At 42.3% G+C, this 19,713-nt stretch overlaps 1 protein-coding gene across 4 annotated transcripts in view; it reads left to right on the top strand.

Moving 5' to 3' along the window:
• The window catches only part of SGCD (sarcoglycan delta), a 339,669-nt gene that overhangs the window by 295,762 nt on the left and 24,194 nt on the right, over positions 1–19,713 (top strand). For all 4 annotated transcript variants that reach the window (XM_075766167.1, XM_075766169.1, XM_075766168.1 and 1 more), the window contains one exon: positions 9,818–9,890. In XM_075766167.1, coding sequence (XP_075622282.1) covers positions 9,818–9,890 — 73 coding nt within the window. The remainder of the gene's footprint in view (positions 1–9,817; positions 9,891–19,713) is intronic.

The raw sequence follows: 19,713 nt of genomic DNA, 5'->3' as shown, positions 1-19,713 counted from the left end.
CTAATTTAATATGAATGTGGTGAACTAGCTGTCTTTAAAGCTTCGCATCTACAAACATTTTGAGGGAGACTTGTATTAGCTTGATCCGGGAGGAACCCTGCAGAACTGTGGCTGCAATTCCAGCCTGGTTAAAGGACTCTGCTCACATTTCCTCAATATTACAATTTTAGTAGCTTCTTGGCATGTCCTTTCTAGCTTATGTTTGCTGAATATTTACAGCAGAGTAACCTTAATGAGTGCAAGAGTAGTTATATTTCATTAAAATAATCCACAAAGCTATTTGACTGGTACCAGTAATTTTAGAGGGTGGCATAACCCAAAAATTTAACAACTTCCAGGAATTATCACCCATTTTTGCTGCATGCACCCGTCTACACAAGCGATTATTTATGTGTCAGGACACGCACGGTTGCCCTTTACAGCAGCCATTATGATTTCAAAATGGCATTTTGCTGATTTGTTTATGGCAGAGTGAACAATTTTTGTAGCCAAGTGTTGAAATGAGGCCCGATCCAGAGGAAACGGAGCTTTCTGGCCTCACCATTGAGTCTGCTGCAACTTTATGCCCGAGGATAAATGCCAAGCTTGAATCTTTGTATTGTGGATTTTGTATGTTTTCCTGAAAAATATGTCTTTACTACAGGTCTGTAAATAGCTTTTTCAAAGGAGAAATGGTGCTAGAAGACTCATTTCTTAGCAAATTGAAACATTTTCCTACTATGATCCTTTTCCTTTACAAAGGCAGCAGAGAAGTTGCCTCTAATCAAAGATGGCTCGGTGCTGCCAAAGTGCGGCTGTGGTGCCTTGCTGGGGTACCTCGCCGTGCTTCTGGAACCCAACGCTGTACCATCGGCCTGGGGTCGGAGGCCTTTCCCAGTTCAACCAGTTGCAAATGAGCTCCTGCTCGCTCAGGCTGCTTCAGGGCACCTGGAGGGAGCAGTTGCTCCAGAGCTGCCTTCTGCTCTCTCGGCAAGAGAAACGAGCGTGCCACGACCGTGCTGCTCATGAGGCTTGGACAGGCATTTGACCTTTTGCTGAAGATGTATGAACTTCTTTAGGAAGCAGCTACGAATATTCACTACGCACTCCCTATAGGTAATTAAGCAGTAATACTAATGGAGTCCCGGAGTGGTTGCCAAGCGGTCATGTAGTCATTGGTCCTGCGGAAAAGGAACAGAGAATAAAATGAGCAAAGTAGGGAAATATGCTGGCGAATGAAGATACCAGGTTTTAGCACTGGCACTAGCAAGACTGGGAACAACCTCCGCTGTCTGTAGCATTCAGTCATGGCAGCAGAGTTTCATCAAATTTCTTTGCACTTATTGCAGAGCTGTGGTGCTGGAAAAAAAATACATTTAGCAAAATTAAGGAGCAGCAAGGATAAAAAAAATATGTTTCGTATCAGTGATTAAAGCCACAAGAAAATTCTTTTTTGCTCTCAGGAATTGCAGTACTGCTGTATCAGCGTAAAGTCAGGTATGAAAACATGATTTAATCTGTAATCAGCAGTGACAAAGACTTAAAAAACTATATAAAAAAAAATTTTTGATTGAATTGGGTGAGGTTTTTTCCCCAGAGGCTGGGATGGGATTTCCGGATGCTTTCTTCCAAATAAAGTTTTTTATTTTCCCATTGTGTAAGGGAAGGAATTAAAATGACCAGATCTTGAGCAAGCATACAATTCTTGAATGAATACTTCTGATTGCTTTGCTGCCTTGAGGGCAATAGGTGTAGACGCTGTTGTCCATTCCTTTTAATGCCAAATTCAAATAACATTGCCCTCCTTTTACAAAATCCACTCACCCAGACTGTAAACTTGTCTTTTGTTGGAGGGAACAATGTGTGTCGGGAGAGAGATATACTGAGAAGTTTTCCTTGTGTTTGCTTTTACTTCAAAGTACATTCCAGGCAAAAAGGATAGCATTTATGTAAAGTGTATAGGCTTCTAGTCCAGGCTGAATGTGTGTTCAGATTGTGTTACCTTAATCCTGTTTAAGGAAAAAGAAGAATCATCCACCATCAGATTAATATTGATTAAATGTCACAAGGATTATGAAAGAAACATACTGTACACTTACCAAACACTGAAATCAAGTTTAAAAGTGTGGCAGATTTATATTTTATTTCCTAAGTGTCTTCCCCAGCCTTCACAACCTGATCCGTTTGAAGCTCACATAATATTCTCCTTGATAAATTTCCACTGTGTATTCCTACTTCAGGTGCTCTCCTGAGTTTCTTTGCAACTTTGCACAAGAATGCCAAGAGCTTCAAAGGAATTCAGTGATGACATTGCTATTGTTGAGCTGCTGAAAAAGTGTTGAAGGATCCCAAAACTAGTCAAGAAGGAAATACCTAGAGGTTAGCATAAGTCATAGCAACCTTTCTTTGTATGTCTCTTCTCAGTTTGGATGCAAGCCCTTCTGTTCTTTTATTATTCCCTTCATGTTTCTCAGACATTCAACCACTGAAGCTGGACTGTTGAAGTTCAACGTGTGTCTTCAGACACACAGATCACTAATGACCCACATGCTCATTTTAGAGCTTGTGGCTCATCTTGTTTGCAAGTTTTCTAGCTTAAAACCAGGCTCCATTTATTTCTTGTGACTGTGAGTCAGATAACTGCTTCTCCTCCACCCGGCAGAGCTGGCAGTGCTGGAGTCACAAGGAGCTCCTGTCTAGCCTAACTCAACCACAGCCCAGTGCCTAAGGGTTGACTCACTCCCCATGTGCCTACAGTGCCAAGAACAAAACCTAAATGATTCTAAATAATATATATTACATTTTTATTATAAAATATTATTATATTTATGCTGCACATGATTTCATTACATAGATTGCCCTTAAATGAACAACTCCCCAACACTTTGACAACAAAGCTAGGCAGACAGTCAGACCTTTGCAATGAACTGTTTTTATAGTATCCTAGAAAGAAACATGAATGAAGCTTTATGGCTTTTGTTCGGTGCATTGGCTTAACCTAGCCATGCTATTATTGTTGGGCCCTGAAATGGAGCTCTTATTGATTTCAGATTTCAGATGGGATTCAAGGGGAGCAACAGCAATCACTATGTTCATCTATTTAAAAACATAAATTAAGGATGAATAAGGCTTTTAAAGCTAGGAATTAAAAGAAGCGGGCACAAATCATTTCTACCTATATTGCACTGGATTTACTTCCTAGACATCTGTTTGCACAGACACTTTTCTGAGGCTGTCACATAATACCCTGATGAGACCTACAGAGGAGAAATCCTCATCAGGTGGTGTTTTCATGAGCAAATTGCTGAATGTGTCCTGATCAATAACAGTGAGAATAGAAGTAGTTTATGGAGATCACCAGCACGCTATACATTGCCTCTTGACTTTAGCTAGAAAAAAATTGTAGCAAATACTTCTCCTTCTCCCCTCATTTGCACAGTACTACATTAAGGCAGAGTGCTAAAGAGAAGATATGCTTAAGCCAACTTAATCACCCAGTTCGTCAAAGGGCTCTGAGACCCCAATTTCATTATAAAGCAGTGATATGCAACACTAAAGGTGTACTGTGAATCTGGAATTATTGCTAAAAGAATAAACAGAGTGGTAAAGAAATGAAAGAAAGAAAAGAAAAAAGAAAGTGAGGAATAGCTAACCAGGTTGCATCTCCACCTGAGCGGAAACCTGATTTCTCTCCTTCGCATTCTGTTCACCCCCAAGTGCTGTTCAGCTGATTGCCACCTACCCTTGACAGCAGGAGCATCAATCATCAGTCTAAAAATACCTCTCATCGTACTGTATTTGAGCTCTTCTTCTCTCCCTTCCAGCTGATAGCAGTAGAAGCCTAGAGCAAGTTTTGTCTGGAGGGAGTGGTATGTGATCAGTATCTCGCCACCATGGCTGCAGCCAAGTCCTGGCCAGAGGGAGCAGCGATGGCCCTTGCCTTTGCACCAGGGAAGATGCCAGGACAGTGTCATACAGCTCAGGTACTTCTACAGCACACAGGGGAAGCAAGAGGCAGCTTGGAAAGCTGAACTGTTGATGCCCACTTTCCTCTGGTTGGATTTGTTGCTGGTTAAGAAGGTGCATGTTCCAGCTCAGATTTGCTCCCTTCTTGGGCCATTTGTAACATCTCTGTCCTCTGTGGAGCTGCTGGTGTCCAGCCAGCATTGAGCTCACACTAGAGCCTGTGCCTTGGTGGGGTGTTAGTAATCTCTCTCTTTTCTCACAAACCTCATGAGATTGATCAGCCAGCTCCACATTTGGATGAAGAGGGCTGATGCTTCAAAAGTTGCTCTTCAACATGAGACTGGCAGCCCAACATGCACATACAGAACATGATACTTCTGCTTTGTTTCAGTGCAGTACTGTGATTAAAAAAGCTCCTATGTTTTGGATTCATGTCATAGAGCAAGAGCCAAAAGCTCAGCCCACTGGCTCTTTGTGTTGCTCCCATGTTGGAAACGGTGAGGGCAGCTTGTTGTGCCAGGCACGTGCTCTGCAGCAATAAAGGACAGTGTCTTCCTGTGCAAGAGCTGGAGCTGTTCAGAAGATGCGACAGACCAGTGGCACTGGAGGCTCCTATGGTGGGTGCAGAATGGGAAGAGGGAGGTGAGAGGAGGTCCAGAAGCTGGATGTTGCTCCAGCAACTCACTTTCACAGTTCAAACTGCAGCCAGACTTGTCTCCTGGATGTGGCAGTAGGCTAAGAAACCGCTAGTGCCAGATAAAATGCAGCTCTTATTTGGCAGACCTGTTCTCATGCAGTCCTTCTTCTGAGTCTCAAATGAAAGAAGAGAAAGAAACAAACAAACAAACAAAAAAATCCCCAAACATTGAAATTGAACTGTAAATGTTCCCTTGCCTTAGGACTCTTGATTTTTGTTTTTTGCGTAAAGTGAACACATACAGGGGTCTTGGACATTTGTGTCACCACATCTCATGCACTAGAAGGGCAAAAAAAACCCCCACTCTGAGTAAATCTTTATGGTGATTCAAAACACTTTAGGTAGATCCTGTCATATGCTTTATAAGTTCCTGACTGATTGTGTGGAATTAAGTTATTGGGCAGAGAACCAGCTAATGGAAACACATTGATGAAATCATTTTTGAGGGACATTAAATGGAACTTAAAATAAAGCTGAAATGGCTTTATGGATTTTTCAGTCAAACTGTTTATGAACATTTATCGGCGGTAAATTACACAGTGTCAGAAGAGGGAATCGGTAGGTATGGCTTTTGATAGAAGTCGCTCTGATATAATACTGTAAGAAAAAATAATTTATTGCCTAGGGATGTACAGTATAGTAGGTTTAAATACAAATTATATGATTGTTTTCTCTTAACTGTCTTTGGCTGTTAAGTAAGGCAGGTAAGTTATCCCTAGCAGCAGCAGAGACTGTCAGAAGATTAAAAAAAATAATATTTTCAGTACTTTGCAATTAAATAGAAATTTTATATTATGCATTTTTCATGGTAGATACCAAATGTTTTAATAACAGATAATTCAGGAAGCAGAAGCTATGTTGTACAATAATAAATTTAATTTACTTTTGCTTTGTACTCAGTAAAGGGAGAAGAGTGGTATAGTAGCTTTGATTGAGAAGGGAGATTGTAGCAGCTAAGTCTTGAAATGTTGGAGATACGCATTTGCCAAAAGCCATCATTCCTCATATAGAGGAGAGTGAAAATGAGACTAGAGGAGTGCAAGACTAGAAGACACCTTCTGATCTTGCATATCTTGTCCCTGGTTTTTGAGACCCCCACATCTTATAGTCATGAATTTGTCAGATGTTAGGTTGTCTGTCTCATCTACCTTAACTGAAAAGCTGCTCCCACTTTTGCTCCTCCTTTGGCTAGAAAACACCCTTTTCTTCCCAGATATATTTGGGACGATTTTCTTGCCACTTGCTTTCATACCAACATTGGCCTACAGCCAGTAGTTCTTTTTCCTTTGTGTTATTTATCTTCCTAATGTACTTATACACAGCATTCACATCACTTCTTTGTCCATCACTAGGCTAAAAAGCCACGTCCTTCCAGTCTTCTTTTGTAGGAGAGGCTTTTTCTGTTCCTGCAGTCATGACAATATTTCTTCTCTGTACACTTTCCTCACTGGGGTTGAGCTGGGGGCTACATAATAGTTCAAGGATTCACTGATGATTCATAAAATAATGTGATTTTTTTAATGTTCCTGTTAGACTCGCCTCTTGCCTTTCAGTTTAATGTCATGTTTGTCTTCCCTTTGGCCCTGTCCCTCTGCCATGAATCATGAGTAGTGCTCAGCCTTTATCCAGGGGCATTCCCATCCAGGGAGCATCCATCATGGAGCAGAAATTCTTACTACTTTCTAAGCACATGACCTTGGACTTCATATTTTTACATTTCACCCCCTCTCTCTTCTTCCATTCCCTAAGGTCTTTCTCCATGACATTCCAGTCCTCTGCAGAGCCAGAATAGCCCAATTCAGTGTCAACAGCACATTTCCCTCAAACTTTCCTTCTCTTTTTTGCCAAAGCCTTTAGTAAAACCACTAAATGAGGTCACTTCCTCCAGCCTAATGGCTTCACTTTCAATGCAGTCCAACATTGATGCTAGCGCAGCCTGGCTGAGAACTTTGATACAGGCCAAGAGCCAGACTTTGACACAAATATCCAGTGTCGTTGAATGTGTCCAAGGAGCTGCTGATCCCGCAGTCAGAGACCGAGACTCTTGAGCGAGGAAGAGAGAGGGCTGGTGAGAGTGGGGACATTTCCAGTAGCACAAAGAGAAGAGGATGGTTATTTACTGTTTTTCACAGTCCAAGGCAGAACAAGCATCCAGTGAAATCCTCAGGCAGCAGGTTGAAAACAAAGGAAGAAGTTCTCCACAGTATTTAATTCATCTGTGAGCCCCCTGCTAAAGAAATGGAGACACTTAAAATTATAATTAGGTGAGGTGAGGAAAGCTTATCAGTGTCTCTCCAGAGGCTGGATGACACGGCCAGCTCAAGGAGTCCCTCAGCTGCTGACAGCCAGAGTCAAGGGAGCGACGTCTCAGTCCTGGTCCCTCAGCATCCCCTCGTGGCTGATGTCCTACTCAGTGACAGGGACAGGTGGCCCTTTGGGAGATCTTGTGTTCTTAAAACAGAATAATAAGAAATTATATTGTCAAGGCAGGAAGCCTTATCAAGGCAAGTAGTCTTCACTTCTAATTCGTATCAAAGGAGAGAAACAGAAGGATCTGGAAATCTCATTCCTATTCCCAGTGTATAAGGGACTCTTCCATGGATCTGAGAATAAATAAGACAGGAAGAGGTTTTAAAACTGTGTATAGGGAAAGGAAAACAAGGAGATGGATGAAAGGAATAGCAGGCTTTTTTATTTTCAGCCTTCCTCAACTGACTGCATTGGAGTCTCTGCTGGCTTTGTTTCCAAAGTTGCTTTCTGCATTTGAATTAAATAATGAAAGCCTGGAAAACCCCAGGTCGTTAGAAATATGCTACACTTTCTCCTTATTCTGCAGGCATTTCTGATTACTTGCAGACCGTGATTTGGGGCTTTGCATAACTTAAGTAGCTGACTTAAAGTGTGTAAAAATGAATTAAAATTACCAGCATAAAGTCACCGTTTACGCAATACAGGTGGATTGGGTACAGGAATATCTATGTGCACCTCTCCAGCTGCACCTCCTCATCTTCCTCCCCGCAAAAATGATTGTTTTATTATGCAGATATGTGCAGGCTGCATCTTTTGCTAAGTTTCATTGCAAAGCTAATAACCAAGGCAATTGTGTGGATAAGCAGAGACTTAAATCATTTGGAAACCATTGAGAGAGGACAGATCAGATAATAATAACCTTCATGGCTGGAAAGTTACAGCTGCTTTTGACAACTTGTAATGATGAAGGCTTATAGTAAAGTTAAGAGCTAAATATCTGTACTGGGCCAGAGGATCAACTTCAATTCCCAAGTATAAAGCTTCAAACTTTACACTTTTGTCATCTTTGAGATTACTTTGGTTTTCTCTGGGTTAAAAAGTTGGTTTTTTCTTTTATAAATCTTAGAGTGCTTATTTTCATTCTGATTTTTTTTTCTTTAACACAGTGGGGCAGCTTAGTTAATTTATTTCAGTGCAAAGAAAGTGTAGTCTTATTGAAGCCACAGGTGTTTCTCACTTGTAACAGAAGTTACAGAAGGATGTTGTGTTAACATGTTTTGCATCATCTCAGAACTTTTTTTTATTCTATAGTGATGACTTCCAGACTGCCCATGGGTAACAATCATAACAGCACATGTTAAGAGACAGCTCAAACAGTATATGTAAAAGGTCTGATCAGGATCTGTAGTTTGCACCAACAGCTTTATCAAAGAAAAAATTAAGGAAATAAAAAAATGCTGCTGGTCTCATTTGCATGCTGACACTGAAATTGCTGTGATGAATACAGATAATGAATGACTAATTGTCCACTGTGTGTCTGAACACAAGACCATAGGTCTAAATTTAGGAATATAGGTCATACTTGCTCACAGAGTAGGTAGCTGTATATTAAAGAACACGAACATGAATTTCTAGTGCACTGCTGTGAGTAAGGCAGTTAACACCATTCTTAGCTGTGTTTTAATTGGAAGTTTCAACAGGAGCGAGAAAGTGACGTTCTGCAGCACAGAGCATCAGTGACAGCACTTGGGGACTCCTGTGCCCCAACAGAGTATTTTAAAAGCAGAAAGGGTTCAGAAAAGAGGAATGAAAAGTCCAGAAAATCTGCTTCCCAGTGAATGATTCAGAAAGCCATAATTTTTCAGAGAATAAAAGAGAAGTTTGTGGTGGTTGGGTCACCGTCAGTAACTACCTACAGAAGGTAGAGGGTCTGCTCATGCACGGCCGATTGGCTGGCACACGAGGACACGAGATTTAGTGGCTGAAAGCTGGTGTGAGACCAGTTCAGATTAGATGCACATTTTTAAATTAAAACAATTAGCAGAAAGGCTTACCAGAGGATGGCATGGGCTGCCTTTGGCTTAAAACAATGAAACTGCAAGAGCACATCTTTCTAGAGACACAGCATGGCTTGGTCACAAATACGGACCCGATGCAGGGATGGCTGGGTGAAATGGCCCAACCTGGGCTATGCAGGTGGTCACGTAAGAGAATTGCAGCAGCCTGAAACTTAGGAAAGCTGTTCATATTGCCTAGCAGTTTACAGCTCATGATCTAAAACCACTCAGCAAATGAGGATAGTATTGCTTTCCCCACTGTCTCTAAGAGAAGGGGGAAATGAGCAGAAGTTAAATGACTTCTGGGTCACACACCAAACCAGTGGCTGGGCTGGGACTAGAGCAGAGCCTGCTACCTGCTTGTGCTGCATTTCACTGGGTGGACACCTCCCTCCTTTTACCCAGGCAGGAGCACAGGCTGACCAGAGAGATGTTTGCAGTGATTGACCCAAAATTTGGGTTTCTCCTTTGAGTATCTCTCAGAGCCTAGCAAAATAAATAATTTCATGACATGCATCCAGGTTCATTAGTGAGGGATGTAGCTCGATTAGATGTCTGGTTACCAAGGGGCTATCTTCTCCGAGCTCCCTGCATTAGTTGGGTCGGCAAACATTTCCCACAGTCAGGGTGCAAGCGGTTGCTTTTACAGCCAGAAGTGCAGTTTACAGACAAATCCCAGTTGTAATCAAAGCAACCAATTTCAGAAGAACAAGGTCTGGCTTTTTCTGGGGACAGAAGGGATATGTGCAAGAGAGAAATGGGGTCAGGCAACGGGTTAAATTGCATCTAGGTATGATTTGACAATCACTCCCCTGATAACAGCTTATAATGTTTACGATTTGTCTTCTGTTTTGTTTTGTGATTTCAGGAGCAGAAGGCACAGTGTTCCCTAAATCTATAGAAACTCCCAATGTCAGGGCAGACCCCTTCAAGGAACTAAGGTAAACTTTGGAATGTGGTTTAACGGTAACTCAGTGGCGCCTTGTTGGAGTTGTGCATACTGCTGGGCATCATTTCTGCTTTTGCATAAGAGCTTGGGGGTTCACCTTGGAAGGCATCACCAAGGGGATGCCATGGAAGAGAAGGGACCTGCCGCATTTACATGTGATATGTCCAAGCTAAAGGCAATCATGGGTCATGAGAGCATAGCTTCTCTTCTGTAACATGCTCTGCTTACCCTGGGCTCAGTCTTTGACAAGAAATAGAGAAATCTTTTCCTGGTTGTGCAGGGAGGTATTGGAGTCCATGCTGAATCACAGGGAGTAGCAGCAGGCAAAAGGATAACGCTCTCCAGCATTATCTGTCTTGCAGAAATGCAAACCCTCCCTGACCCACATAGGGTCTACCTGTGCATGCATGTAACTCGCAGAGATGCCACTTGCTGACAGCTATGTACCAGGAGAGAATAAACAGCACAGCTCCTGAGAACCAACTTTGCCCTCAAGCTAATGCTGGGCATTTTATTTATTTTATATTTGAAAAATAATAAAAAAAAAAAAGTAGTGTGGCACTACAGGTTAGTTTGGATGACTAGTCTGTGAAGAGAGACTAATCATATGGCCAAATAAATTATTGACTGAATCTCCTGATATCTTCTGACCAAGAGAGCTGTCAGGGTTTGCCATCAGTGCTCTAATTATCCATCCTTAGAAAAAGAGAGAGAGGGAAAAGGTGAAAAAACCTCCAGAAGAACATCTATCCTTAGGTCTTGTGTTGCAAACTCTCCTTTCCTGGAAATTGCTGGGGATGAAGCAATCTTCAGACAGCTGGAGTTGTGCAGGAGCACTGCAGATTTACTGCGGATGCACCGAGATGGGAGAGGACCTCTCATTAACTCTCACTGCTCTGATACCAGGGATAGTTATGGCCCAGCTAGATCACCGTGGAAGATGAATGATATCCTGGCTGCCGTCCCTTGGGTCTATCACTATCTTTCAGTTTCTCTCTGGAAACACTCTAATTGTTCCCATTTTGCACTCTGGGGATCATATGTCAGACAAGAAGTGCAGTGGTGGTGTGATTCAGTTCGTTACGAAAGTTTGTTCTCTTTCCTCAATCTTGGTATACTTCATCTAAAAAAAGAGAAAACAGGGTCTTTGCTCAGCTGCCGGGGCAGCTCCAGCATCTGCGGTGGAGGAAGGAGCCCAGGAGGGCAGGGTGCGGTGGTGCAGAGCACACGTACCCTCCGTTTCTCTGGGCAGAGCAACCAAATGAAGCGGTCAGCTGGTGGGTGGCTTTGTAGGTGAGGTTCAGGTGACAAAGGCTTTCTGGCACAGCCCATCTTTGCTGACATTTTCAGCAAATAAAAAAAAAAATCAAGATCATGGTTAAAATATCCAATAGAATCTAAATAACTTACAAAACCAGGTCCCGTTTTCAGTAATGCAAAAGAGATGGAAGATTTAGGTCCAAGTTCGTGGTTACTCAGGACTTTTCTAAACACGGGAGGGGAATTTAATCCAAATAAGTGTAGGTTGTCATATTAGAGGGGACAAATGTGAATTAAAATGGCCTTAATCTGATTGAGTATGCTTCTGTTCCAAAGAGAATTAAACTAAATTAAATTGAAATAAATTAATGGCAGTATCTGTGCTAGGGGTTCATTCAGTATATTTGATCTACTTTAAATTCATGTTGTTATTTCACTTGTTTTATGTAGAGAGCTGTTAGATAACTGACTTTCTTTGAAATTACTGGGCTGGGTGAAAAAAATTCTTTAAAAATCTGGTGGGGTTTTTTGGGGTTTGGGGGATTTTTGTTTGTTTGTTTGTTTTAAGGGAAAATAATTGAATAGGATTTACTTTGAAAAGAAAGTCTCACAGGGTCCTAAAACATTTTGTGTGCTTCTGAAAATTTTATCTTGGCAAAATTAAGTGGTTTTTCCATCACCGTGAGAAGAAAAGAGTCAGTGGTAGCACTGGGTAGAGAAAGGAAAGTTTCCCAAGAGCAAATGCTCTATTCCTCCCCAAACTGAGAACCATCCATCTCTCTCTCTACACATGCCATGTTGGAGCACTGGCTGCTTCTTAGGTATAATGGTGCCTTTTGGGTGCAGTACAGAGTTAATAGAGAAAATAATCTTACTCGAGGGGGGCGTTTTTTTTGGCACCTTCCTATTTTGATAACTATGTGTGCGTGTTAGGTGTCCTTTTGGCCTATTTAGAAAGATGCTGCAGTGAAATGGGACTGAAGGAGACGGCAGCCTATGGGTCCCAAGCTGTCATACACTGCTAGGAAAGCAGCATTGTAAACATGCACTCAGTAGCTCGTTTGACTCTGAAAGAGCTTTTTCTGTAATAAATAGCACAAACTTTCTTTCGTCCTTAAGCTGAAGTTCTCGGAGTGGGAAAGTGCACATTCAGCTATTGGAGGCTGTCTCCAGACGCCACCAACCTCCATCACTCTTCCTGGACCAAATGGTTACGATTAGTTACGTGATTTATCCATTTGCTCTTTTCAGTACCATACTGACTCCCACTTCTTCTTTAGGAGACTTCAAAATAAGGTGACAGCGACTGTCACTATCAGAAAGAGAGGAGACCAACTGCTCCTGTCACCACTGGGAGTCAGACCATCTGTATGTCTTCTTTCCCTTCCTCCCCTCCTTAACAGACAGACTGATTTCTCCTACAAGATAGGCAGCACGCCATCGTGCCAGTCACTTCTATTTCTTTCCTTATTTTCCTCCCATCTCCCAAAGGCCTCCAGTCATGCCCACGTGTCACAAAGACTGACACACTTCGAGTGATGGTGCACACGTTCTCAACAGACTTTCTGCCCCCGTTTAGCTGACAAACAGTCTTTGGTTCATATAGCCTTATTCATTTATTAAGAACTGGCTGCTCTACAAGATGGTTACGATCCTGGAGAACAGGCAAGGGGTGGTCCTCTTCTGGGTGCCCTTTTTAAAACACTCTCGCCCGCAATGGTTTAGATGGAGAAAATTCAGGTGGCAATATGTGTGGAGCTTTTTCTTCACATGCTAAGCCATTCAGAGAGCCCCAGGGCTGCAAAAATTGGTTTGGTGCTTTTTTGAGCCAGGTCTGGACTTTGTTGCTCAATCTTCTCTGAATCTTCTTCATGTTGCAGAGAAACTCATGTGTCCTAAAACAAGAATCATGTTCAGCCCAATATCAGTTGTAGTAGAAAGCCAGAGCTCATAAATGTCTTGTTTCCTGCAGAGTGTTATTAATGGTTCTTGTTTTCTATCTGGGATCTAGAATATTCTTTAGTAATGACCTGAGACTAGAAATGGTCGAAAAATTATTTTATATATTTCTGTGAAAATTTCCATAGTTTTACTTATTTAAAGTAATTTTAGATTCTTGACAGTTTTGGTAGTTGTTCATTGGGTCCTAAACTGGTCAGAAACACTAAAAAGGAAAGCAAAAAAAATCAGATTATTTTCAAATTCTTGGAATGTTTAACATTGCCATTCAGTATTATCTTAAAATAGTTTATAAGGAGGGCTTGGGAGATTAGATAGGACATTTAAATATTTGTACTCATCTGCATTGACTCTTTAATGCAGGTCTTTGACATATGGTAATATGATTGCCTATGTATAAAGGTTGAATTAAAGGTGACCTTTTCTCACCGGATTATTTTAGTAGCGCCCAGATAACTTGGCAAGAGCCTGTTACTTGCCTTCACACTGTCAGGAATCGCCTGCCTTCCTCTATTTATCTTCTTCCGAAAGGCAAATACATGCCAAGGAGGCTAACAGAAGTTGTCCGACAAACACAAGATCAGCACTTTTCCGAGGCAAGGGATAAAGGCTAGACTAGCCAATGAGTAAGGAAGAAGGAAAGTAATTTGAGGGGAGGGGATTAAAAAGTGGGTGATTCGATATAAGAAAAAAATATCAGGAGGATGTCATTAAACTGCTAAATGCTGGAACCTGGGAGGGCGTACGCCAGATGGGCGCTGTGTAAGAGCATCCATCCTGGTCTCTGGGCTCAGAGCTAGCTTAGGTACCTTCCCGACGGCTAGGTCGTGATGGGCAGGGGCACGTGAAGCATACAAACCTGGTTTAGGGCATTTCTGTTGCCAGAGTTAAATAAAAAGAAATCAGACAGCATGAAATTCACTCCATGAGGGGCAAGCACACACCTGGAATTCATCCACAATTATTGTAGGTTAAAAATGCAGTAAACCGCTCATCCAAGGCCAGGAAACCAAGGGATGACTGTTTTTCCTGTAATGCACAAATATTGTTAAGGGAGAATTAATCCCTTGGGCTTTAAGGGGTAATTTTTGACCAAAGTTAATTATGAAGCACTGAAAGTACCAAATGGCAGATGAAATGTACTTGCAGCTTGATTTTATTAGTGCAATTCTACCTTACCATCTACTGTACTGAACTATCCAAATAGTCCAAGTGAGACCCATTGTAACAAAAAGCAATTTAAATACAGTGCTCAGCTAATGTAACAATACTCGGTTTGCAAAACAATAATTCTTATCGAGTTAAGGTTTCTCACAGCTGTGTTTCACAAGGCAGCAGAGACATTTTCAATAAGTACGAACTTAATGTTTCTGTCTAAAGCCCATTACATTAATAAAGATTAAGAGAACAAAAATTAGAGGAAATGCAAAAAATGAATGGTATGAAAGAGGAAGTAATCGGTGGGAAATGGAAGTCATTTATAAAGACTCATGTGTGATACCAAAACACTGTTTCATTTACAGCAAACACTTGGGGGTTCCTGGGGGGTTTCAGCAAGTGAACAATGGTCAGTGTAGCCTTGTATCTAGCTGGTGTTATTGTCTGATCGATTTACCAGAAAGGATGCAATTATTTTCTCTGTTATACCAGTGCAATCCAAATAATTTTGGTAGTCCTACCAGCTTAAAAGACAACAAACTTCTGCCTTGGGATGAGCTTTACTTTCCACATTGCAACAAGTGTAACTATTTTCGTATGACACAGATGGGTTGTATTTATATGATATCTCCACTAAAGTCAACACATACCTATTAGCATACAACTAAAACAAGAGAACAGGATCCTGGTTTCTACACTTCAAGCTAATTTAGGTGGATTCTGATGAGTTTCTTAGGAATAGCAGAGGTCCTCATACTCTCCATTTTCTATTCTGGCAGACCACGTCTGATCTAACAATTTTCCTGTGACAGCTAAGGCTTCCTAAAATGCTTGCTGTTGGATGAGACTTTCTCAGAGCAGAATTCACACTGATTTCACAGCCATGGCCACTTTGCTTTAGCCTTTCCTCCTGTTGACATCCCTTCAAAGCTGTTGCCTATTCCTGTATTATAGAAGACAAGCCACAGCCCTCCCAAATCAAAGATAGTCTTTCCATAGGCTTCTTGTGGGCAGTGTATTAAGATCTCTTTATACCATTGGATATGAGGCTTGGAGTTAAGGAGGTGGATGATTGCTGGGGCTTTCCATCTGTTAAAGTATTTCTATTGCAAAGAAAAGGAGAGGGGGGTTGCTGTTCCCCTTTCTTACCCCAGCAAATCTTCTCTTAATGGCCTTCACCCCCTTCACACCCAGCACCAGAAAGAGGGAATTGAGCTCTTGGTGTCCTTTCCTTCCCTGTTTTTACTAGGTGAAGCCTAGATATGGATCAGATGCTCAGGAGGCACACGTCTCGGAAATGGCAGAGGTGCTGACAGAGCTTTGCTGATTTATCCCAGCTGGGTAAATCGTGGCCCTGCCCTGGTCACAGTGCTGCTAATAGGGTCTGTCCATAGACAGGCAGATCCTCTTCAAAGAGGGCTAACGGATGGTGAAAGCAAGCTTGGCAGGAAGGAGAGCTTGGCTCAAAGGTGTTTCGAACACAGTATATTGCTGAAGTAAAAAATGAGATAAGCTCAAGCTAGGGAAAAAAGAAAAAGCATTTGGAATTTGTGGTTGAGCAGCCTGCAGTGGGTTGCGTGGCTCTTCCCAAGTACGCTTGTGTCCCCTGTGCTGCTGCAGGAGTGCGTGGGTGCGAGAGCGTGCGTATTCCACCAGAGCCACGTGGCACCTCAAGTGAAAACAGAGGAGTGGGAACACGGAGGTAAGGAGGCAGATTTCTATATGAAAGTACTGCCAAGTGGCATAGCCCATGGGATAAAGAGCAGAGGAAATATCCCTCTTATTTGGTGGTTGGTGGGAGGATACAGACAAGACTCCTCTTCTGCATATAATCAAGCAGTGTAATCGCAACTGGAGCTCCAGACAGAGACCAGTTTAACTTTTCCCCGGGGGTCTAAATAAAATACAACAGCCTGGTTCATTGTTCTCTCTCTGCATTTATTCTGCAGGAGTTTCCTAAAGCAAACAAAGCCTTTTCCTGGGAGATATTAATCATCAATCCTGACTGTTATCTCAGATTGAATATCTCTCTTGTATACAAGATCTGTATCCTGCCTAGGTGTGTTGCACCCAGGGCTGTCATTAGCTTTCAACAGCAGAATGTTGCTTGCTCCATAATCAGAGCATTCATCTAACCTTCGAGTGCCGTTCACAAAGGTGTACGAGCCAGAAGTCCTCTGGGACTTGAGAGAAACCCTATCAGTGTGACCAGTCTCTACAGTCAGACATGCACTTATATCCATTTGAATAACAAAAATGTGAGCCTTTTTTGCTTTTTTTTAACTATCTGTGCAGCACACCACTAACCTTGAGTAGAAAAATAGATGCTAATAAAAGCAAGGTCTTAAAAATGTGAATTATAGCCATTTCACACTCCATGGCAGACTCACACTGGCGAAATGGCTTAATACTTAATTACAATGCTTGTCCTTCTCTCAAGTGCAGATGACAGTCCTCAGATAGATTTTGCAATGACATCTGTGGAAATAAGTTGCAAAACTAATTAGTTGTTCATATAATACAGAATATTGACTATGCGCTGATTGAAAGGACGCGGTGACACGTCTAACATGATGTATCTGTCTAGTAGGTTAGTTTGCTCCCTGAGGTGGTATTTTTTGGAAGGTCTTGCAGAAAATTATGAAAATACCCTTTAGCCTCTCGAACACAGGTATTTATAGAAAAAGTTGCCTTTCATTTACATTTTGATAATGGTTAAGGAGGGCTACCATGTTCTGGAGTGACATACCTTACTGCTTGTGCCCTGGGAGGAGTACCTGGTCTGCAGGCTCTAAGGACCATTTTTGGGGCGTCCACTGTAATAGGATCTCCAGGTTATTGACTAACTGTAGCTATAAGTGTCCTAAAAGCATCATTAGCCAACTACCCAGGGAGAAGGGCAGGCAAACCAGCGGTTGTTTCAGGGCAAGCTGGGCAACGTTTGCCTTGCGGCAGAGCCTGCTAGTGCTGCCGTTACATGGGGGAGTTGGGAGACGCTGCACCAGTTGGTGTGCTGGTCTGGGATGCGGCATTTGTAATGCTCTGCGAGAGGCTCTATGTTATTGGTTTATCATAACATTTGTACTTGAGATAGAGTTATTTGCAGCAAGGATATTGAGCATGAAATACAGAAGTAAATAGAAAGGTGGCAAGGAAAGCACCTTACCCACCTATCACTGTGATTCCAAGCCTTTGCAAATACTGTGATATTTAGGATGTAATCGTGTTCAAAATTACTGAATAGCTCAGAAAAGAAGGACATTTTCCTTTGAACACTGTTCTTATCTTAAAGAAATGAGAGAAATATAATCCACTGAGCACCATGTTTGCTTTTGGGTAAAAAAAATACATGGTTTTCTTTAATATTTCTCTCTATCCCTTTATACTTATCTCCAGCCGTATCTCACATTTCTAAAACCCAAAGTGAAGAGCAAAGCAGGCAAAATAAAAATCTTTGCCTTACTCAGCGCTCGGTACTTGCTTTTAAGGAAGGACTATCTCCCCGCAGAGACTTTGCAGATGAGCTTGGGAGCCCTCTGGCAAACAGAGCTCCCCGGAGCCGTGCAGAGCCCAGCACAGGAACCGCGGCTGGGGATTCACCTGCTGAAGAGCAGCAGTTACAAACCAGCTTCCTTAAAATTGAGCGTTTAACACGGACTTCTCATTAACCTGGTACAAAACAGGGCAGGACAGTTGAGATTCCTGCCTAAGTGAGGAGTTCCTCAGGGTTTTGCTTCCTTCTGCTGTCTGCTGATGCCGGAGGGTTTGGCTGTATCAAGGCAATAATACTTACTATTTAGTGTGAGCGAGGTACTTTGAGCTATACAAGTCCACTGTGATTTAAAAGGACTCTTTTACAAATACACTAATTGTACTTTAGACTGTAGTTAGGAATCAATAGCTGTTCTATAACCCTATTAAAGAGAGGAGAAAAATGTGTCCGTTACTATAATGGGATCCTTTCTTTCGAAAGCAGTAATTTGTGTCTTATTAAGAGAAATCATAAATATTCACTGTGCCTACAGAATCTTAGTTCTGAATTTATGCTTCATGTGGAATAGAGTTGTTTTCTCCAGGCCAAGCAGGAGTAGCTATGTCGTTTCCTCATGACTTGAATTGATTTTATCTATTTCATGTGCAGTGGCCACTGCTGCTCCACTCCTCATGTATATTTTGCAGTATGGATTTGTTCCGTGGGTTGCTGTGGCACCTCTGGCTGTTTTGAATAGTGATAATTTCTGACCAAATAGCGTTGCTATTGGTCACGCTAAAGGAACGTCACTCCCTGCTCTGCAAGGGTGTTTGGCCCCAGTGCTGCCTCAGGGTGCAGTCAGCACGTGGCTAATGAGAACCCCTTTCTAAATATCCCTCAGCAGTCAAGCCTGTGTCCCTTTTGGGGGACCCATGCACGGCCCATAGTTGCTCCTGTGGTCTCTGCTTCATCTAGAAGAATAATAATGTATTATTAGTGTGTAAGCATTAGCTGCGTGCTGCCATGCACTTTCTGGGCTCAGTAGTGAGTTGGCTCAGCAATGTTGCACCGGAGATGGTCGGTGACCCGTCTTGCACCTTTTCCATGCTCATGTCCTACAAAGAGAGGAAATGGAAATGCAGAAGCTACTTGTGCCAGCAGCACAGGCAGATGCTGGCAGGTCGTTCCTCTTTCTCTTCTCCATCTTGGTAAAGTTGAGAGCCTGTGGACTTCACCGCTTCATTTCCAGATTCTGCTGACACTTCTGAAGTTGTCAGTCCCCTGCCTTGGTTTCCAGCTGAGTTGGCATTGGTGTGATTCACTGAAAAAAACCAGCAAACATGTGAAAGCACCATATTAAAGATGGAGCATTGCTGGTTTGAAAGGCAAAGTGGCAGCCACCATTTCATCCATCAGCAGAGGTGGCTGCTATAAATATATACCTTGGTACATACACACGGCTTTGCTGGCAAGTAAAATAACACCGTGTTTCACTTCAGCTGCACAAGGACATTGTGTTCTTGGATAGAAGAAGCCAAACTTACAGGCGTGTGTTTCACGCAGTGTTGTGTGGCTTCAGGGCCATGCAGGAGATGAGGAAGCAGAAATGTGATTTGAACCCAGTAATAACCAAAAAGCAGGTGAGTGGCTCCAAGAAAGGCTGAAAAACAAGTTCAGAAATACAGCTCAGTTCTCTAGAGAGATGGAGCAAATCTCCCAGGCTGTGGGCAGTAGCTGCAGGAGGAGAGAAGCTTTCCCCTGGGTTAGGCTAACATGAATGGGTGTCAAGATCTTGGGACCCTCCTGGCAGCTGTTTCACCAGCTGATACTCAGCTGCAATTCTCTTTCTCATGTTGACTTGACCTTGGTTCGTGAGTTATCTCTTGCTTTTCACAATACAACAAGAAAAACACATTCTCTCCCTCTTTGCCTGGTTTCATGTCATTAAGGACGGTTGTGGGAAGAC

Source organism: Balearica regulorum, chromosome 14 (assembly GCF_011004875.1).
Source record: "Balearica regulorum gibbericeps isolate bBalReg1 chromosome 14, bBalReg1.pri, whole genome shotgun sequence".
Lineage (NCBI taxonomy): Eukaryota > Metazoa > Chordata > Aves > Gruiformes > Gruidae > Balearica > Balearica regulorum.
This window is presented reverse-complemented; position numbering and strand designations above follow the sequence as displayed.